Source organism: Callithrix jacchus, chromosome 2, assembly GCF_049354715.1.
Source record: "Callithrix jacchus isolate 240 chromosome 2, calJac240_pri, whole genome shotgun sequence".
Classification (NCBI taxonomy): Eukaryota; Metazoa; Chordata; class Mammalia; order Primates; family Cebidae; genus Callithrix; species Callithrix jacchus.
Genome location: NC_133503.1, coordinates 144,377,330 through 144,399,798, shown reverse-complemented (window position 1 = coordinate 144,399,798; position 22,469 = coordinate 144,377,330). Strand labels below are relative to the sequence as shown.

The window sequence follows — 22,469 nt, the reverse complement described above, 5'->3', positions numbered from 1 at the left end:
TCTATTTCTAAGAATTCAGCCTAAAGAAATAATTTTTTAATGTGGTTAAAGTTTTATATATAATGACATTCATCACAGTGCTATTTCTAATAGTGAAAGATTGGAAACAACCTCAAAAGCCAATAATAGAGAAATTGTTAAATTATGGTACTTCTACATTGTTAATAGTCCATAGCCTTAAAAAGGTTTTTACCAATATTACCTAGTTGTGAGGAAAATGTTCACATCAAAGAGTGAAAAAAGCAGAGCTTATTATACAGTATGATCATACAGAATATTGTAAATATATATATTAAATGCATATATAAAAACTTTCATAAAATTAGGATCATAATTTCATATTTTCTAGCACATGTCATGGAGTTAGGATCAAGATTAAGTAATACCAAAAAGGTTATAAGCAGTTATCTCTAGGTGTGGGATTTTTAATTTTCATCTTCATACTTTTCTGGGCTTTTTTTATCCCCCAGAATACTTATGAGTACATTTTTCCTACAAAAATCAGAGAAGTATTAATACTTTCGTTAAAGTATTTAATGCCGCATCAATCCTCACCTTCTCTCTTAGGTTTCAGGTCCTTTATAAACTGGGTCCCTTTTCCCTTTTAAACTTATTTCCCATTGCTCCACATAGTCATGTTCCAGTTCCCTCTATGAGATATCCGTCCTCACGGGCTTTCCCTAATGTGGTGCCGTTTGACTTCCCACTGAGCACCAGGCATTGTCGCAATGGAAATGTTCACAGACACTCTCATTTATCCTGCCTAACAATTCTGAAAGGCAGGGATTATTATTTGTACTTTAAAGAGACAGGAGGGCAAGGAAATGGTGCTTGTTCCACTAAACAACAATTTTCCACCCACCCTTTCTCTAACTTTCTCTGATACAAATGTTTATGGCTCAGCTCTGCCATTTTCTTGCAGGGTGACCTTGGGCAAACTCCTTAACTTTTTTAAGGCTCAGAATCATCATGTGTAAATGGGGGAAACAATGGTACAAATATCATAGAGTTGGTGTGAAGATGAACAGAAATGATCTGCCCAGTCTGTGTGGCACGCACAGTGCCTGGACTACTATATTGTCACTACCACATCAGGTCCCTCCTTGCCTTCTATCCTCTTAGACCCAGGCCCTCCTAGTACTTGGTACTTGGTACTTGGTTGTTTTGTATATACTAGCTTCAAATCCTGAACTACTTAACAAGCTTCCAACAGGAAGAGACAGAGCCTTCTCCTCCTTCTCCATCTCCCACCACATCGAGTGCTATGAAATGTTCTGACTGGAATCAATAAATATCTAATTGTTTGAATAATCAGTAGCATTATTTCTTATGTCAACCCCTGGACAAACTTTCGCATAACTTATCTTACAGAGTGACCAGCCAACCATGTGGATTTGATGGAGGTCTCCCAGATATGTTCTTACTTGCCAGCCAAAGATGGAGAAGAGGCCTGTTTACTTTATTCAAGCAAACCTAAACAGCCTGCATGTTGTCGTGAGCTGGATACCCACACTGCATTTCTTAGTAGGCTCCCAACAAATACCAATTTTCTAGTTAACTGATTTCCTTGCCTTCCTGTCCTAAGCCCAAACATCACTTGCTAGATTTCAGTGAGATAGAGCATCTCCGTAAGGGAATTTAGATAAGGCATTTCTGACAAAATCCTTCTCCATAAGGAATAAGGGATTTCCACAAGGAAACTTTTATAAGAGATTTCACGAGAAATGCCAAACCTGCCTTTGGGTCTCTGCACACATACCCCCATCTCCTACAACCTCTGGCTGCTGGACTCACTACTGGGCAGTCACAATCCAAGATCAGAATGTTGAGTCTGACATGCTGTGAGCTTTTTAACCATTCAAGAAAACAAACAAACAAAAAACCCAGCTTTGTTTAGTATACAACATTACTAAAGTAGTATTGTCACCAGAAAAAAGTACCTTGATCCAGGCTCCAAGAGAGGGTTCTTGGATTTCACGTAGGACAGAGTTCAAGGCAAGTTGCAGAGTACAGTGAGAAGAGATGCAACTCAGACACAAAGTAGGGCATTCTCAGAAAGCAAGAGGAGGAACACATCATCTTTGTTTCAAATTCTTCTATAGGGGTCTTATCTATGTCAATGGTAAGCTAAGTTATATCTATGTGTGGGTGGGGTAACAATGTGACAAAATTTATTACTTCATTGATATAACAAGAGTTATCCTTGGCATTTTAGTGTATGAACATGTCAAAGCATGACTATAATCATCTTAAAAGTATATATTATCATATGATATTGGTGCATCTGGATATTTTGTTGTCACAGGAGTATGTCCTTGCAGGTATTATTGAGCAGCTTCCTTAGCTGTAAACATCTTAGGACCATGGGTCATGACTGTGCCTTGTTAGTTTTAAGATGGAGTTGATTTTAACATGGTGTCACGCTGATTCTCCTATGTACCTGTTTACCTAACAGTATTAATAAAAGACACTTAATAAGTTGGAAACAAAGTTGGCTTGGGGATAACATGAAGTCACCCAGAATATTTCATCCTTAAAAAGATTTAAAAAATATTTCCTGAGCACACTACCCCTATCTCCCTTTGAAGTAAGAAACACCATTTGCAGTGGAATGCTTCATTTCCCGAGCATCTGTTTTGTGCCAGCCGCAGCGCTAGACATGGGCATATGGCAGTTGTACTGCTGCTCAGCTCCTGCATGCCCATCCTTTCTCTTGCCCTTCCCCATCCTCATCACTCCCCACGATGACTCAGAATTCCCCCTTCATCCACAAGCCTGCCTCTCTTTACAGCCTGGTGAAGAGTGATGTGGACACTTTAGGTAATCAACAAATACTTGTTGAAGGAATGAACTGGAGGGAAATCCAAGTCTTCCGATTCCACAGGCCTTCAGCTCATGACACGTAGAGAAACAGTCACTGGTCCCCTGGGAAGCTGTCTGTATCCTCCAAAGCTGTCCACAACATCACCTGGAAAGGGGGAGGAATTCCTTGCTGGATGAGCCGCACACTGACTTGCACCAGGGGGCAGAGTGAACAGCACTTTTGGAGTTTGACGTGGAGCCAAGACCTTTTCAAGGGAGTCCTCCTGTAGCCATTTGAGACCTCCCACTAAAACAATGTTTTCTGTGCTTCTCAGCACATTCATGTTTCTAGTCAAAGGGCTACTGGAAAATGTTAACTTTTTCTACCCATGAAGGAACAGTGGCCGCTGAGGGACAGTGTGACAGAATTGTGCTGAGGGGTCTTCACTCAGCCTGAAAGGCCAGTTCCAGGAAGCCTACAATGAGAGGTAAAGGCCAGTTACAGTAATCCCATCAGTGGGAGGTATTCTTAGTTTTATGTAGCAAAAAGACAGTGTAATATTTAGAGGACAGTAAACCCCAGACCCACACTGTTCCATTTGACTCTTCCTTACTAGGTTGTAGGCCGCACTCAGGCACTATAAGCCTAGCTTTATTAAGACATAATTCAGAAATGCAAACTGAAGAAATTTTACTGCAAATGGTATTTCTTACTTCAAAAGAGAGAATTGTTTTCCCTTTTATGGTATCTTAGATATCCATTTTTTGAAAATGTTTTCCCAGCACATTACAAATTACTTCAGAGTTCGGAAATGCTCCTGCTAGGAAGATTCTGAGTGCTCAGAGGGTTGGTCCCAAGTCCCGATCAAGACATTGTTTATTTGGGCAACTACATTCTTCTGTCAGAAGGCCTGGGGAGTTTACTATTAATCCCAAATGTAAACCTCAGTTAGAGTTGCTGCTTACAAAAGGCGACTACTATTTAACTCTTATATTCACAGCACATCTTGTTAATTCCTCCAATAAAGGAGAATTCAGCTCTTGCGTTTGAAATTTCCAACTTTCGGTTAGGTGACCTTTAATTACTTCATCCCTGATCTCTTCTCCCACCTTTATTCTCTCCACTTGGGGTGGGACTTCCCCAGAAAACACCTGAGGGTTTAGCCTGCAGCTGAACGTGTACCAATGTCAGAGGGGACCGAGGGAGAGGCAGGAAATGGTGCCTGGTGGCAGGCACTGGGAGAGCACGCTCCCTTCCTGTCTCAGAGGGTTACTGTCTGGACAGGAATTGGAGACTCATAAATAGTACTGAATTAGGACTGCTAGAGTTAACAAACAAACGCACACAAATTTTTGTTTGGGTCATACTTATGCTAAAAATTTGTCACCTGACATTCCTATGGAACCGAGTGTGCCGTATTTTATCTGGCAATCCTTTACTGAATGGATAACCCAAACTTGGAAGAAACAGTGGCTGGAATGTGAAGGCCCTCAAAGTCTCAAAGAGAGAGGTCCTCAAGATTTCTTTTCTAGGGCATTCTCAAGTACTCATAGTAGAAATACAGAGTCTGTGGTGGCCTGGAGGGCAAAGACGAATGGGTCCTTTAAGCCTGGCCCACCATGGCGGGGGAATCGGTGTTGAATGGAGACAGAGAGAAGGTGGAAGGAAGCAGCACTGGCGTCCTGCTTCCTCTCCCTACGTGTTCCCTCTGCCTTCTCCCTCGTCTCTCATGGAGGACTCTCTCTCCCCTCCACACGCCTCCTCCCCAAGAAACCAACGTAACAGATAACTGTCTTCACTTTAGTTCTCCTGTGCCAGGGTGTAGATGGGAATAAAGCAATGAACCTAAGGGGCGAGCTTCCTGTGTATTTGCAGCCCAGCAGTCGAGGGTCCTCCCCAGGCTGCACGAACGCAGGATTCCCATGAACTCAAACCCCGGAGCTGCAGCACTCCCGACCCTTCTCGCCGCCCCTCGCCTCAGCGACCGCCAGGAGCTGCTGTAGGGTGCGCAGGTCACCCGGGGCCTGAGTGGGAGGAGAGTCCCGCCCGGCCGCGCCCGGCCACGCCCCGCCTCTGGGCGCCCGGACGCCGCCGACGCAGCCGCCATTGTAGCGGCCGCTGCTTATTAAACTCCTCACAAAGGGCTTCGAGTAAAAACAACTTTCCAGTCGGGGCTGCGAAGGTCCCCGGGCCCTGGAAAGTTCTGGGACGGCCGAGGTCTCCCCGGACACCCGCACCCACACCCCCATCGTACCCTTTCTGGCTTTTTGCTTCCTCTCCTCGACTTCCCTTTTGTGCGGCCCGGGGAAGCTTCCTCAGGACCCGCCGGCCCCACCTGCCGCCCTGGGAGCTGTTCCTCCGCCGGCAGCAGGAGCGTCCAGCTCGGGTTTTATTTTCGCCCGAGACACCCGAGGAAGCCTCAGGTGGGTTTCCATGTCAACCTTCACCGAAATCCAAACATTTGGCGTTCTCAAAGGCAGTTTAACCTTTACCACCATTTTTTTTTTCAAAGCTTAAAAAAAAAAAAAAACCGGGAGCTTTCAATAGCCCCAGGCTTCTTGGGGTTTCTAGTCAGAGAGTGATAACACATCTTGAAAGAGGATATGTATAATTTGTTTGGTTTCACGTTTATCCTCACAAAGCTAAACAGTAATGGCTGAGAGCTATGAAAACACTCAGATAAGGAGAGGGGCTAGAGCAGAGATAAAAGGATAATTGGAAACAGAGGCGCAGCCTCCAAGTTGCACCTTCTTAAATGCTGTCACAGCCGGGCAGGCCGGGGAGCTCGTGGCAGGCCGCGGCATCTCTTAATTCTGGGCACTCCGCAGCCTCTTCTCTTCCAAGGTTTACTTATGCAAGCTTAGCTGCAATTTTCCAGAGATACTCGGCCTGGTTCCTGGCCACCTTCCCCAGTAAGAGACCTCCTGGGACGAGAGCTGGGGGTTGAACATGTGGTGAACACAGGTTCCAAGCTTTGGAACAGGCCACCTGGAAATGGGAGATAACCTGTTGAGATAAGGGATTTACCGAGGCCAGGGCGCTCTGCGGGGAGCGGAGAGCAGAACGGGTGCGGCTTCACGTGTCCAGCCGTGGGATGCAACTGGGAGGTAATATATGAGTCTAGTGAGACCACACGGGGAATACTATGTTCCTCATGCCTCCCAAGGAAGATGCACATAATGAGCTGGCTGCCGTTCAGAGAAGAGCAATTAGGATGCTTAAGGGGCCAGAAGGGAGTGACTTAGGGGGAGAGATTAAAAGAATTAAGTATGTATACCTTGGCTGAGCTCAAAGCACAGGGAATGTGGAAACTCTATAAGCATCATCCGAATATAAACATAAGGAGAAGTGGAATTGTTTCTCATGGTCCCTGAGGGATGGAACTGGAAGTAATAGGATAGAAGAAAAGAAAACTTAACTACCTGTTAGAGAAAGCTTCTGAACAGTCCCAGATACCGAAAGTGTCAGAGTCACACCTAATATTTTTTAAAACAAAGTTGACAAAGGGAGACACAACATGATAGGAGAGAAGTAAGTTAGATAGTAGGGACTGGTTTCACAGGGATGCTTTGAAGGAGGAAGAAAATAACATAGGTCAGTTTCTTTCTTTCTTTTTTGAGACGGAGCCTTGCTCTGTCTCCCAGGCTGGAGTGCAGTGGCATGATCTTGGCTCACTGCAACCTCCACCTCCTTGGGTTCAAGCGATTCTTCTGCCTCAGCCTCCTGAGTAGCTGGAATTACAGGCACAGGCCACTACACCTGGCTAATTTTTGTATTTTTAGTAGATATGGGGTTTCACCATGTTGACCAGGCTAGTCTTGAGCGTCTGACCTCAGGTATTCCTCCCGCCTTGGCCTCCTAAAGTGCTGGGATTACAGGCGTGAGCTACCATGCCTGGCCCAGTTTCCTTTAGGGAGTATCTGAAACCTTTGAAGGCTCCTTACTAATTAGAGTTTTGTTTTTTTTTTTACCGGGTGTCTTTGCTTGGCATTCAAGGCCCTCTCTAACTGGCCAAGCTTACCCTCCTAAAATAATCTCTTATCAATCCACAACATAAGCACATCTCCTGAGTGTTTCTGGTGTAGTTCCTCCTTTGGGTGTGAAATTCCTCCAACTTGAAATTCTCTCTCCAATCCCAGTATCCAGCTATTCAAGTCTTACCCACTTTTTAGGGTCTACTTATATCCTACTTCCCCTGGCTACTGCAATCCTAATGCTCCTGCTCTCTTCCTCCTAGAACTCATGTTGGTACCTGTCATACATTACTTGCATTGTTAGCTGATGTATTCTGATCTGATCTGGTCTTACAGATTGAGCTTCTTAGAGACTGGAGGGCATGTCCTCTTCCTTCCACTTCCCACCAGCTGTTTAATTCTCCCTGTGAGCTCTCATAAGCATTTTGGACCAGAAATCACATAATTATAGGATTACTTCTTGGTTTTCTTCCTCTCTCTTGCTGCTTCATAGTTTTCTCTGTTCCTCCTTTAGATGTTGGTGCCCCAGAGTGCCTCCTCTTTTCTCACTCTCCATTCTTCCTGGAAGATCACATTCAATCATGGGCTGCAGTGACCCTGCCATTGCTGATGATTCCCAAATCTCTGTCCAGCTTGGTGTTACTTCTGAGCATCAGGCCCTTGTTGGACATCTCAAATTGGCTGACCATGTGCTCTTCAGCACTCCCAGAGTACAAATCTGAACTCATTTTCTCTTTCAAACAGTTTCTTTCTACTCTTGTGTTTCCTGTCTCAGAGAATGCCTCCTACATCCTCCCATTTGTCCAAGATAGGAAACTAAGCTCATTCCTGTCCTCCGCCCACAATCAGTCACTAAATTCGGACTACCTGAATATCTGAAGTGCTTTTGTGCCTGCCCAGGACTGCCAGCATCTTCCTACCACCTTCCTGGTAACAGACCTTACCTCCTTGACCACTGGGGTAAGCATGTCCCTTACACAACGCTCTTACCTTTTTAAGGGGAGAAGTACTTTGGCCAAAGAATTGAGTCCAGACATTAGCAGATGATCTGAGCCCAGCCAATCCCAGCTTTTCCTGGGACCTTATATTCTGAATCTATTCTGAATCACAGAGAAAAAGTCTCCTTCTTTAGTCAGAAGCTGTAAAGATGTGATTTCAGAGCCACCAACAGGTAATATACCCTGCCAGGCCTGAAAGATGGATAGCTAACTTTCCAAGATGAGCAGAGATGACAGCAAAAGGAGAAAAGGGGTCCTGACAGCACTCCATTCCCCCATCCATCCCTTGTGGGCCAACAGCTCCCTGGCCTTTCTGTGATTCCGTTACTGAAGCGAAGAAGTTCCTCACTTTTAATCGAGCTTTTTGAGGTGGTTTCTGTCTCCTTGAAACAATTCTGATTCATAAATCTGCTACTTTATTTGTTCCTTCTGTACGGGCTGCTGTTAGTCTCATCCAGGCCACTGAAAGCCTAACTGATTTCTGCAAACAATGTCACTCCCTTCTATGTCATTCTCCAGTGTGGCACCATGACCTTTCTAGAACTCAGTTTTGTCAAGATACTCCCAACACAAATACCCAGATTTCTTTCCAAGGCTTATGAGGCCCCTCACAGCCTCATTCCTGCTTGCCGTTTTTTCCTATCTCTTGCATTCCCTGCTCTAGTAATCCTGAATGTCCTTCAGATCTTCAGTGGGCAGTCCTCTCTCTTTTTTCTAGGCCTTTGTACATAGTGTTCAGCTGCCTAGTTTCTCTCCTTCAGCTAATTGGACTTGCCCTGAAAGTCTATGTAGAAATGTTACATTGTCAGAGAGGCTTCCTGTGATTCCTTTTTTTTTTTTTGAGATGGAGTTTCGCTCTTGTTACCCAGGCTGGAGTGCAATGGTGCAATCTCGGCTCACCGCAACCTCCACCTCCCAGGTTCAGGCAATTCTCCTGCCTCAGCCTCCTGAGTAGCTGGGATTACAGGCACGTGCCACCATGCCCAGCTAATTTTTTGTATTTTTAGTAGAGACGGGGTTTCAACCATGTTGACCAGGATGGTCTCGATCTGTTAACCTCGTGATCCACCCGCCTCGGCCTCCCAAAGTGCTGGGATTACAGGCTTGAGCCAACGCGCCCGGCTTCCTGTGATTCCTAATCTGGGTTAGCTATTCTGTATTTCATTGATTATAACACTGCTTTTCATACATCTTAATGTATCTACTTATGAACTACCTTACCTATCACCTTTAGTCTATAAACTCCTAAGAGAAAGTCCACGTAATAGCATCATAGAATTTAGTACCTTGTTGGACATAATGAATTAATGATACCAGCTACCACCTATTCTCAAATGTGTATCTCCCCATTGGGCTCCAAATATATACAGGTGTCCTTCTATATGTGTGGGGGATTGGTTCCAGGACCTCCTATGGATACCAAATCTGTGAAAACTCAAGTTCCTAATATAAAATAGTGTACCATTTGAATATAACTCATGTACATCCTCCCACATATTTTGAATCATCTCTAGATTGCTTATGATACCTAATCCAATCTAAATGCTATGTAAATAGTTGTTATAGAGTATTGTTTAGAGAATAATGACAAGGAAAAAAGTCTATACATGTTTAGTACAGATGCAATTTTTTTTCTAATATTTTCAACCTGTGATTGGGGAACCAGGGATGTAGAACCTATGGATACAGAGACCTGACTATATTTCTAACTGTATCCCAAACCACTCCTCTTCCTGTGGTCCTTATCCTCCAAGAGGCACAATTTAGAAGCCTAGAGTCACTTTTTTTGTTTGTGTTTGTTTTTTGAGGTAGAGTATCATTCTTTTGCCCAGGCTGGAGTGCAGTGGGCCATCTCAGCTCACTGCAACCTCTGCCTCCTGGGGTCAAGTGATTCTTCTGCCTTAGCTTCCTGAGTAGCTGGAATTACAGTCATGTGCCACCAAGCCCAGCTAATTTTTGTATTTTTAGTAGAGATGGGTTTTCCCAGGCTGACTTTGAATGATCTGCCTGCCTCAGCCTCCCAAAGTGCTAGGGTTAGAGGTGTGAGCCACCACACCCAGCCCTTGAGTCACTTTTTCATGCCTCCTTTCTCTCCTCCAATATCCATTCAATCAACAGCATTTGTCAATTATCACTTCTAGTCTTCATCTCTGCCAATTCTCCCAACTGGTTACCTTGATGAACTGCCTGTCACTTCAATCCATTCTCCCAGCTCAGCCAGAGTTAACCTTCTAAAAATGCAAAGCTGATTGCATCCCTCTTCTTGAAGTTCTTAAGTGATATACTTAAGAGTACTCTGTAATGATCTGGCCCCAACTCACATTTTCCAGTTCACCTTCTGTCCCTTCTAGACATGTGCTACCCAAGTTACCTCAATACTGTGTTCCTGTTACAATATCGTGTCATTATCCTCCATAATTTTGTCTCTTTGCATGTGTAACTCATTTTGCATAGAATGTTCTCTTTTCCTTGTCAAGCTGGCCAGCTTAAGACAATTGAGATCTAGGACATTTGCCATAACTCTCTTCAGCAGGTTTAAAGTAGTTTTCTCTTATTTTCCCATACTGGCCAGTCTTTAGAAATTATGATAGACATTAGTTCCTCTGAGGCTAATTATTAGTCTATGTGGATTGGCATCTCAATAAGACATTAAGAATTGGGCTGAAGAAAAGTTAAATGACTTCCTGAAGTCTTCATTGTTAATTCCTTTCCTGTGTCAGGATTCAAACCTCGTTCTCATGGCTCCAAGGTCTGTGCTCGAGTGTAGCACACCATTCTGTCCATTTTGTGCTGCTATAACAGAATAAGACCAGGTAATTTGTAAGAAATTTTCTGGCTCACAGATCTGGAAACTAGGAACTCTAAAAGGCCCTGGCAGGTTTGGTGTCTCTGCTTCTAAAATGGTGCCTTGAACGCTGCAGCCTCTGCAGGGAAGGAACAGTGTTCCTCACTTCACAGAAGAGATAAAAGAGAGCCCACTCCAGAAAGCTCTCTCATTAAGACATTAAAACCACTTAAGAAGGTGGACCCCTCATGGTCTAATCACCTCCTAAAGGTCCCATTTCTTTTTTTTTTTTTTTGAGATGGAGTTTTGCTCTTGTTACCCAGGCTGGAGTGCAATGGTGCGATCTCGGCTCACCGCAACCTCCACCTCCTGGGTTCAGGCAATTCTCCTGCCTCAGCCTCCTGATTAGCTGGGATTACAGGCACGTGCCACCATGCCCAGCTAATTTTTTGTATCTTTAGTAGAGACGGGGTTTCACCATGTTGACCAGGATGGTCTAGATTTCTTGACCTCGTGATCCACCCGCCTCTTTTTCTTTTTTGAGATGGAGTTTTGCTCTTGTTGCTCAGGTTGCAGTATAATGTTGTGATCTCAGCTCACAACAACCTCCGCCTCCCAGGTTCGAGCAATTCTCCTGCTTCAGCCTCCTGAGTAGTGGGGATTACAGGCATGTGCCACCATGTCTGGCCAATTTTGTATTTTTCGTAGAGATGGTGTTTCTCCATGTTGGTTAGGTTGGTCTCAAGCTCCTAATCTCAGGTGATCCAACTGCCTTAGCCTCCTAAAGTGCTGGGATTACAGGCATGAGCCACCACACCCGACCTAATAATATATTTCTTTTTCCCAATTTACGTTCATTCTGGGACACACTCTTAATGAATAGAAGGTCAGGTGGAATCACCCACTGTTTTGTAATTTTAAGTATGTTTATTTGTCTAGCCTTTTTTTGTTTTCTTTATTTAAAATAATACAATTAAGTAAAATCAGATTGTTTCAAAAAGTTTGGAATACACAGTTTCTATACCTGCGTAAGTCACCCCAATTTGATTTGCAGCAAAATCTTCCTTTAACTTTGCAAGGTCAATTTTATAATTTATAACTATATCACTGAGGATAACAATATCATTCTTATCTTTTAATTTCCTTTCTAATTCTGGCTTTTAGTTTTTAGGTTTTTTTTTTAATTCCAAAAAATTCACCATTTTAACCTTTAAAAGAGTGCAACTCAGTGGCTTTTAGTACACTCCCAAGATTGTGTAACTATCATTATGATCTAATTCTGGAATTTTCATCATCCCCAAAAGAAACTCTGTACCCATTAATTAGTTACTAGTCACTTCCCATTCTACCTTCCTTCCAGCCTGGCAACCAGTAATCTGCTTTCTGTCTCTATTGCTTTGCCTATTCTGAACATTTCATATAAATGGAATCATACAGTATGTGGCTCTTGTGTCTGGCTTTTTTCACTTCATAATATTTTCAAGGTTCATCCATACTTTATTCTCTTTTATGGCTGAACAATATTCCATTGTATGGATATACTACATTTAAGGTATTCATTTATTTGCTAATGAACACTAAGGTAGTTTCTACTTTGTGGCTATAATGAGTAATGCTGTTATAAACAAACATGCACAAGTATTTGTTTGAACACCTGTTTTTAATTCTCTTAGGTATGTACCTAGGAGTGGAATTGCTGGGTCATATAATTCCATGTTTAATTTTTTGAGGAACTGCCCAACTATTTTCCATAGCAGCTGTGCCATTTTACATTCCCACCAGTAATGTGTGAGGATTCCAATTTTTCCACATCTTTGTCAACACTCAATTTCCATTTTATTATTGCCATCTTAGTAAGTGTGAAGTAGTGTCTCATTTTGTGTGTGTGTGTGTGTGTGTGTGTATGATTTCCCTAATGACTAAAGATGTTGAACATCTTTTCATGTGCTTATTGATCATTCATATATTTTCTTTGGAGAAATATCTATTAAGTCCTTGCCAGTTCTTTAATTGGGTTGCTCATCTTTTTGTTGTTGAGTTGTGTTTATATATTCTAATACTAAACTCTTATCAGATATGTAATTGCAAATATTTTCTCCAATTCTGTGGAGTGTCTTTTTACTTTCTTGATAGGCTCCTTTGATGTATGAAATACTTTCATTTTTATAAAGTCCAGTTTATCTATTTTTCTTGTTTTTGGTATCATATCTAAAAATCCATTGCTAAATCCAAGATTGTGAAGATTTCCCGTATATTTTATTCCAAGAGTTTTAGTCTTTATATTAAAGTCTTTAGTCTATTTGAGTTAATTTTTGTATATAGTGTGAGGTGAGGATCCAAACTCATCCATTCTTACATCTCATTGGTTAAATGTATTCAGTTATTTCACCACCATTTGTTGAGGAGACTATTTCCCTCATTGAATGATCTTGTCACCTTTGTCAAAGACCAATTGCCTATAGTTATGTAGGTTTAATTCTGCCCTCCCATTTCTATCCCATTGATCTTGATATCTATGCCGATGTCAGTAGCACACTCTTTTAATTACTGTAACTTTGTAGTAGTGAAAATTGAAATTGGAAAGTGTAACTCCTTCACATTTTTTCTTCTTTTTCAAAATTGTTTCAACTATTTGGGTTTCCTTGCAATTTCATAAATTTTAGGATTAGCTTGTACATTTCTGCAAAAAAAGCAGTGGGAATTTTGATAGAATTACAATGAATCTGTAGATCTATTTGCAGAATATTGCCATCTTAACAAAATTAAGTCTTCCAATCCATTAACATGGGCTGCCTTTCCAGTTATTTGTGTCTTCTTTAAATTCTTTCAACAATGTTTTGTAATTTTCAGTACAAGTCTTATATCTCCTTGGTTAAGTTTATCCATAAATATTTATACTTTTTGATGATATTGTAGGATGAATTATTTTCTAATTTTATTTTTTTAATTATCATTGCTACTGTATAGAAATGCAACTGATTGTTGTATGTTTTCTTTAGAATTTTCTTTGTATTAGATTCTGTCATCTGTGAATAGAAATAGTTTTACTACCTCCTTTCCAAGTTACCGTACAATGTTTAATAGAAGTGACTACAATGGGCATTCTTGTCTTTTTCCTAATCTTAGAGGAAAGCTTTCAGTCTTTTGCCATTAAGTATGATGTTAGCTGTGGGTTTTCTCCATATATGGCTTTTATCTTGTTTAGGAAGTTTTCCTTTATTCCTAGCTTTTAAACTGTTTTTATCATAAAAGAGTGCTACATTTTGTCAAATGCTTTTTCTGTCTCAAGGTAATCATGTCAGTTTTCCTGCCATTAGTATGGCATATTACATTGATTGATTTTTATATGTTGAAATACTTCTGCATCCTGGGATAATGAGAAATTAATGTTTATGGGCATAAAATATACAGAGATGTAATTTGTGATCATAACAGCATAAGCAAGGTGAGAGAGGAGTGAAACTCTATAGGAGCAAAGTTTTTGTGTGCTGTTGATATTAATTCAAACTAGATTTTTATAAAGATGTTAATTGTAATCCTTAGGGCAATCACTAAGAAAATATTTAAGAAACATATAGTAAAATAAATGAGAAATAAAATGGCACACTAGAAAAAAAAATCTCACACAAAGAAGACAGTAGTAGAGGAATTGAGAAACAAAACAAAGTTATAAGACACATAGAAAACAAATAGAAAAATAAAAGTGTAAGTCTTTATAATTAATTACATTAGATGTAGATAGATTAAACTCTCCAATTAAAATGCAGAGATTGGTAGAATGGGTGCTGTCTTTTAAATGATATAGAAAAAAACAGTTACGAGCCAAAAATAATTTAAAACTGAGTCTTTACCTATGTAGTTACCTTCGCTGGTGTTTTTGATTTCTTTGTGTGGAATTGAGTTGCTTTCTGGTGTCTTTTCATTTCAGCCTGAAGGGTTTCTTGTAGGGCAGGTCTACCAGTGATAAATTATCACAATTTTTGTTTATTCGGGAAAGTCTTAATTTCCCCCTTATTTATGAAGCATAGTTTTGCCCACTATAGAATTCTTATTGACAGTTTGTTTTCTTCTTTCTTTTTTATTTTGATACTTTAAGTATGTTGTCCCACTATGCCTTTAGCTTCACTGATTTCTGATGAGAAAGCTGTTTTTCTTATTGAGAATCCCTTGTCCATGATAAGTCACTTCTCTCACACAGCTTTCAGGGTTCTTTATCAAGTTTGGGAAGTTTTCAGGCATCATGTCTTCAAATCAACATTTTCAATATAGTCAATGAGCTAAAGAAAGCCATGTACACCGAACTAAAGGAAAATATGAGAATAGTATCTCACCAAATAGAGAATATCAATAGATAGATTTATAAATTATAGAAAAAAAAGAAACAGAAATTATAGTGTTGAAATGTATAATAACCAAAATTAAAAAAAATGATTAGAGGGGTTCAACAGCAGAATTTAGCAGGCGAGAGAAAGACAGTGAACTTGAAGACAGGTCATTTGAGATGACCCAATCCAAGAAGCAGTAGAAAGAATGAAAGAAAAACATGATCAGAGCCTGAGACTTGTGGACACTGTCAAGCATACCAATGTCTACAGAATAGGAGTTCCACAAAGAGAGAGAAGAAAAAAAAGGAAAAGAGCAAACATTTGAAGAATCAATGAAGCAAGGAGTTAATGGCAAACAATAGGCAAATCAGAACAGTTAAGAGGAAAGGCTGGGAGTAGATGCTTTGAGGAGCAAGAGCTTTGCAAAGCTCCCACATATTCCTAGATATTCAGAATTGCCAGGGCTTGGAGATTGCTCAGAAAAGATCAGAGAAACTTGTAAGCTTTCATCTCTGATTTACTTTCAGGCTTGGTTGCAAACAGGAAGTGAAGGCTAAGACAGTGTTGCAAACTGCCTGGCTGAGTGTTGAAGGCATGCCCTAATATACACATACAGCTTATTTACAAAGACTGGGAATTTTGTTTTTGGTTTTGGTCCCAGTTATTTTAGGGATTATCTGTTGAATCATTAGATGATCACTAAGCTAAAGGAACAAAGATTTTTGTGGCCACACACAAACAGACCTTACAAAATTTGTTCAAAAAATGACAGCAACAACAAATCTCAGAGAGGAGAGAGAACATGACTTCTGGAGTTGCAACATTATAATCTCTAAGATGTTCAATTTTCAACCACAAATTATGAGTCAGGAAAAGAAACAAGAAATTATGGCCCATTCAGAGAGAAAAAAAATAATAGAAACTGTTCCCAAGAAAGTCCAAGCATTGGACTTACTAGGCAAACACTTGCTCCAAGTGTTTGTGGCAGTGGTTTACACATTTGTCTTTCAATATTTTCAGTAAGTGCTCCCTGTGTAGCCACTTAGTCCTGGGAGAGTTTCAGGTTAGGTGATATAACAGTAAGTCCTTCGAACTGATCCTTCAGGGAAGCCTGAGAGAGGTCAAAACAACCACAAATCTTTGAGAATAAGATATATTCTGCTCCCTTCAGCATTAGGAACCTATACCAGAAATGTGGGTTGTTGTCTTCAAGTTTGCCAACAAGTTGAGGGATGGTGTCAAGGTTAAGATAAAATGCCACAAAGCTCTCGTATCAAGATTCAGGGCAGGGCATGGTGGCTCATGCCTGTAATCCCAGCACTTTGGGAGGCCAGAGCAGGCAGATCACTTGAGGTCAGGAGTTCATGTACAGCCTGGCCATTGGAGAAACCCCATCTCTACTAAGAATACAAAATTAGCTTGGTGTCGAGGTGCATGCCTGTAATCCTGGCTACATGGGAGGCTGATGCAGGGGAATCACTGGAACCCAGGAGGTGGAGATTGCAGTAAACCGAGATCATGCCATTGCACTCCAGCCCGGATAACAGAGCGAGACTCCATTTCAAAAAAGAAAAAAAGATCCAGCTGGATGTTTTGTTAGCATTCAACTGGTTGCTATAAACTTTTGATTCATTTCCAGAGTTCCAATAACGTTGATTCTGGTAGTTTTGCTAGTTTATTTGCTACTTTTAGGGAGGAACAAAACTTTGGCTTTCTCTACTCCATTATTTTCACTGATGTCACTCTCTTATGTCTTTTGATAGCTGAATTCATGGGAATTACATTCAGAATGATGTGACTGCAACAAATTAAGTGCATTTCAAAAGGGAAAAGGAAAGAGTTTACCAAGTTCTTTTGGAGAGTATCTAAAGGGTGGTTAATAACGGCTTAATTGTTAACAATTTACTGTAGGGGAGTAAGGTAATGGCTACATAACGGGTGACCCTAGAACGTTTACAAGGAAAAGTTCTGTGGAATTGTGTGAAGAAGGGTGAGCTAAGGACTGCTTGCTCATATTGAGGAAACTGCTCCACAGACCTTACATTTAAGGACTCTGATTCCTACTTAGGATAGTCCCTGAGTGTGTTCACTACAGATGCAGGCTGGTCTGCTGAGGTGAGGCCAAGAGGCATGGGCCTATTCTCTGGCACACTAGAGAGGATGATGATTTTCTTGGCAGAATGGAAGAAATATAGAAAGTAAAAAAAAAAAAAAAGGAAAAGATATGAAAAAGACATATAAAAACAATCAATATAAAGGAATGAATTAAATAATATGATATGGTAGAAAACCATAAGGAAAAGAAATTGTGCTTTCAAAGGTCTACTAAAAATAACCTTTGTTTTAGTTTGATTTTGAAGCCTAGAACGCTAAAGCTTCCCAGAGATGATCCTCACATCACAAAGCTCCTGGCATTTGGGAAGAACACAGGGGTTATATTGGCTGATGACATCCACTCTAAAGGTTATGGAAGCAATCTTAGCTGAAAGCTCTAGAACTTGTACTTGAGCCTGTTTATGTCTACTGATTCACATGTATAGAACTAGATAGAGTGAGAAAAAGTCTGAAATGTATTTTTAATGACAGACATGGTGTGTAGAAGATGGAATGGTTTAGGAATCAATTAAAAATATATTTTCTGGTATTCTATGAGTCTGACTTGGGAAAGTAAGCAACAGCTTTGCCAGTTATGTCAAGAAGTTGTTGAGTTTCCTGGCTGTGAGCCAGAAATCAAGGGACAGAATATGCTACGAAAGTCCTGCAAGAATGTACTTGACAGAAGACTCACAAAACAAACCAAAAGGGTTATGAATTGAATTTCAAGAGCAAATCATTTTAATAAAAGCTAATTTTTATTAAGCTCCATGTACACTGATCTCAACATTTTAGATGTATTCACTCATTTAGTTTTTACAATTTTATAATATAGGTTCTGTTGGTATCCTCATTTTATAGATGAGAAAACTGAAGCACAGAAAGGTAAAGTACTTGCTCAAGAAAACAAAGCTCTTGAATTGTGATTCAGGATCCAAAATGTCTGAATAGGAACAGCTCTGGAGTGCAGTTCCCAGTGAGAACACAGAGGGTAAGTGATCACTGTATTTCCAAATGAGTTTTCACTGTCCACAGCCCAGGAGATTCCTGGGTGGAAAAGTACCATGAGTCTCCAGTATGGCTGTTTTAGCTGGCGGAGTGGGTCTTTGCACAAAAATTCACACAAATCTGGGCAATGTTTCAACTGGTGCCTGGAACACCTGGGAGACACAGTAACCCATTCAACTGAAAAAAAAGGGGCTGAAACAGGGAGCCAGGTGATCTGGCTTAACAGGTCCTATCCCCACAAAGAACAGCAATCTGAAATGCTCTGGATTGAGTTTCACAGCAAGCACAGCTGGACTCAGGATGGTCCAGCTCTGTCGGGGGAAGGGCGTCCACCATTACTGAGGCAGTGTACCATTACCAAGGCAGTCTGCCATTACTGAGGCAGTCCACCATTACCAAAACATTCCACCATTACCAAGGCAGTCTGCCATTACAGAGGCAGTCCGCCATTACTGAGGCAGACTGCCATTACCGAGGTAGCTCTAACTATACCTCTATAAACAAAACCACAAGGAAGTTCACACAGCAGCTGGGCAGAGCCCATGGCAGCTCAGCAATGCCTCTGTTGGCAGACTGTTACTAGGCTACCAATCTAACTGGGCAGGGCATCTCTGAAAAAAGGCAGCAGCATATCAGGAACTTATAAATAAAGCCCCACCTTCCCTGGACAGTGCACCTGGGAAAAAAGGTGGTTATGAATTCCACTGCAGAAGACTTAAACGTACCTGCCCAGCAGCTCTGAATGGAACAGCAGAACTCACAGCTCAGCACTTGCTCCTATAAGGGACAGACTGTCTTCTCAAGCAGCTCCCCAACCCCCATATATCCAAAGAGACCTCATAAAGGAGAGCTCAGGCTGACATCTGGCAGGTATCCTTCTGGGACAAAGATAACAGAAGAAGAAACTGGCAGCAACCCTTACGGTTCTGCAGCCACTGTAGGGGATCCACAGGCAAGCAGGGTCTGGAGTGGACCTACAGCAGAGGAGCCTGTTAGAAGGAAAACTAAAAAACAGAAAGAAATAACTTCATCGTCAGCAAAAAGGACATTCACTCAGAGACCCAATCTGAAAGTCACCAACTACAAAGACCACAGGTAGATAAATCCACAAATATGGGAAGAAACCAGCGCAAAAGGATGAAAACACCCAAAACCAGAATGCCTCTCCTCCTCCACACCCAAAACCAGAATGCCTCTCCTCCTCCAAGGGATCACAACTCCTCACTAGCAAGGGAACAAGGCTGGATGGAGAATGAGTCTGATGAATTGACAGAAACAGGCTTCAGAAAGTGGGTAATAACAAACTTCTCTGAGCTAAAAGAACATGTTCAACCCCAATACAAAGAAACTAAGAACCTTGAAAAAAGGTTTGAGGAAATGCTAATGAGAATAGACAGCTTAAAGAAGTATATAAGTGAATTGATGGAGCTGAAAAACACAACATGAGAACTTCACGAAGCATACACAAGTTTCAGTGGCTGAATCAACAAAGCAGAAAAAAGGATATCAGAGATTTAAGATCAACTCAATGAAATAAAATGAGAAGGCAAGATTAGAGAAAAAAGAGTATGAAGAAATGAACAAAGCCTCCAAGAATTATGGGATTATGGAAAAAGACATAATCTACGTTTGATAGGTGTACCTGAATGTGACAGAGAGAATGAATCCAAGCTGGAAAACACTATTCAGGATGTTATCCAGGAGAGCTTCCCCAACCTAGCTAGGCAGGCCAATATTGAAGTCCAGGAGATATAGAGACCACCACAAAGATATTCCTCAAGTAGAGAAACTCCAAAGCACATAATCGTCAGATTCACCAGGGTTGAAATTAAGGAAAAAATTCTAAGGGCAGTGAGAAAGAAAAGTCAGGTTACCCACAAAGGGAAGCCCATCAGACTCACAGTGGATCTCTCAGCAGAAACCCTACAAGCCAAAAGAGAGTGGAGGCCAGTATTCAACATCCTTAAAGAAAAGAACTTTCAACCTAGAATTTCATATCCAGCCCAATTAAGCTTCATAAGCAAAGGAGAAATAAGATTCTTTATGAACAAGCAATTGCTTGGAGATTTCACCACCACCAGGCCTGCCTTACAAGAGCTTTTGAAAGAAGCACTAAACATAGAAAGGAACAACTAGGACAAGCCACTCCAAAAACATACCAAATTATAAAGACCATTGACACAATGAAGAAACTGCATCAACTAATGGACAAAACAACCAGCTAGCATCAAAATGGCAGGATCAAATTCACACATAACAATATTAACTTTAAATGTAAATGGGCTAAATGCCCCAATCAAAAGACACAGATTGGCAAATTGGATAAAAAGTCAAAAGCCATCTGTGTGCTGTATCCAGGAAACACATCTCACATGCAAGGACGCACATAGGCTCAAAATAAAGGGATGGAGGAAGATTTACCAAGCAAATGGAGAGGAAAAAAAAAAAAAAGCAGGAGTTGCAATCCTAGTCTCTGATAAAATAGACTTTAAACTGACAAAGATCAATAGAGACAAAGGGCATTACATAATGGTAAAAGGATCAATGGAACAAGAAGGGCTAATGATCCTAAATATATGCACACCCAATACAGGAGCACCCAGATACATAAAGCAAGTTCTTAATGACTTACAAAGAGACTTAGACTCCCACACAATAATAGTGGGAAACTTTAACACTCCACTTTCAATATTAGATCAATGAGACAGAAAATTAACAAGGATATCCAGGACTTGAACTCAGACCTGGACCAAGCAAAACTAATAAACATTTACAGGACGCTCCACCACAAATCCACAGAATATGTATTCTCAGCACAACATCATACTAAAACTGACCACATAATTGGAAGTAAATCACTCCTTTGCAAATGCAGGAGAATGGAAAGCATAACAAACAGTCTCTCAGACCAAAGTGCAATCAAATTAGAACTCAAAATTCAGAAACTAACTCAGAACTGCACAACTTCATGGAAACTGAACAACTGGCTCTTGAATGTTGACTGGATAAACAATGAAATAAAGACAGAAATAAAGATGTTCTTTGAAACCAATGATAATGAAGGCATAACATAGCAGAATCTCTGGGACACATTTAAATCAATGTCTAGGGGAAAACTTATAGCAATAAATCCCCACATGAGAAGCAAGGAGAGATCTAAAATCGACACCCTATCATCAAAATTGAAAGAGCTAGAGGAGCAAGATCAGAAATACTCAAAAGCTAACAGAAGACAAGAAATAACTAAGATCAGATCAGAACTGAAGGAGACAGAGACAAAAAATCCTTCAAAAAATCAATGAATTCAGGAGCTGGTTTTTGAAAAGATCAACAAAATAGACCATTAGCTAGATTAATAAAAAAGAAAAGAGAATAATCAAATAGATGCAATAAAAAATGTATATTTTTAGCACTTTACGTTCTGGGGTACATGTGAAGAACATACAGGATTGTTGCATAGGTACACACATGGCAATGTGGTTTGCTGCCTCTGTCCCCCCCATCACCTACATCTGGCATATCTCCCCGTGTTATCCCTTCCTGACCTCCCCACCCACCCTGGTGTCCCTCCCTTGGCCATCCCCAACAGACTGCAGTGTGTGATGCTCCCCTCCCTGTGTCCATGTGTTTTCATTGTTCAACACCCACCTTTGAGTGAGCACACGCAGTGTTTGATTTTTTGTTCTTGTGTCAGTTTTCTGAGAATGATGGTTTCCAGATTCATCCAAGTCCCTACAAAGGACACAAACTCATCGTTTTTTATGGCTGCGTAGTATTCCATGGTGTGTATGTGCCACATTTTCCTTGTCCAGTCTATTGTTGGTGGGCATTTGGGTTGGTTCCAGGTCTTTGCGATTGTAAGCAGGGCTGTAATGAACATACATGTGCATGTGTCTTTATAATATAATGATTTATAATCCTTTGGATATATACCCAGTAATGGGATTGCTGGGTCAAATGGAATTTCTGTTTCTAGGTCCTTGAGGAATCACCACACTGTCTTCCACAATGATTCAACTAATTTACACTCCCACCAACAGCGTAAAAGTGTTCCTATTTCTCCACATCCTCTCCAGCATCTATTGTCTCCAGAGTTCTTAATGATCATCATTCTAACTGGCATGAGGTGGTATCTCAATGTGGTTTTGATTTGCATTTCTCTAATGAGGGGTAATGATGTGCATTTTTTCATATGTTTGTTGGTCTCATATATGTCTTCTTTTGAAAAAGTGTCTGTTCATATCCTTCACCCACCTTTGAATAGGTTTGTTTGGTTTTTTTCTTGTAAATCTGTTTGAGTTCTTTGTAGATTCTGGATATTAGCCCTTTGTCAGATGGATAGATTGCAAAAAATTTTTCCCATTCTCTTGTTTGCCAGTTCATGCTAATGATTGTTTCTTTTGCTGTGCAGCAGCTCTGGAGTTTAATTAGATCCCATTTGTCTATTTTGGCTTTTGTTGCCAATGCTTTTGGTGTTTTAGT

General features: G+C 40.9%; 1 protein-coding gene across 1 annotated transcript; it reads left to right on the top strand.

Annotated features, from left to right (window-relative positions):
* The first annotated feature begins 3,283 nt into the window (after positions 1 to 3,283).
* LOC144581655 (uncharacterized) lies at positions 3,284 to 21,355 on the top strand. The gene is made up of 3 exons (XM_078365988.1): positions 3,284 to 3,290; positions 4,654 to 5,226; positions 17,841 to 21,355. Exons 1-3 carry the CDS (start codon positions 3,284 to 3,286, stop codon positions 17,903 to 17,905), a joined length of 645 nt encoding a protein of 214 aa, XP_078222114.1. The 3' UTR covers positions 17,906 to 21,355.
* The last annotated feature ends 1,114 nt before the right edge of the window (positions 21,356 to 22,469 follow it).

Bases quoted from the DNA above. Each gene is read 5' to 3' on its own strand.
- LOC144581655 (XM_078365988.1), top strand. The intron at 5,227-17,840 runs GTGGGTTTCCAT...CTCATTTTATAG, and splicing joins GACACCCGAGGAAGCCTCAG to ATGAGAAAACTGAAGCACAG.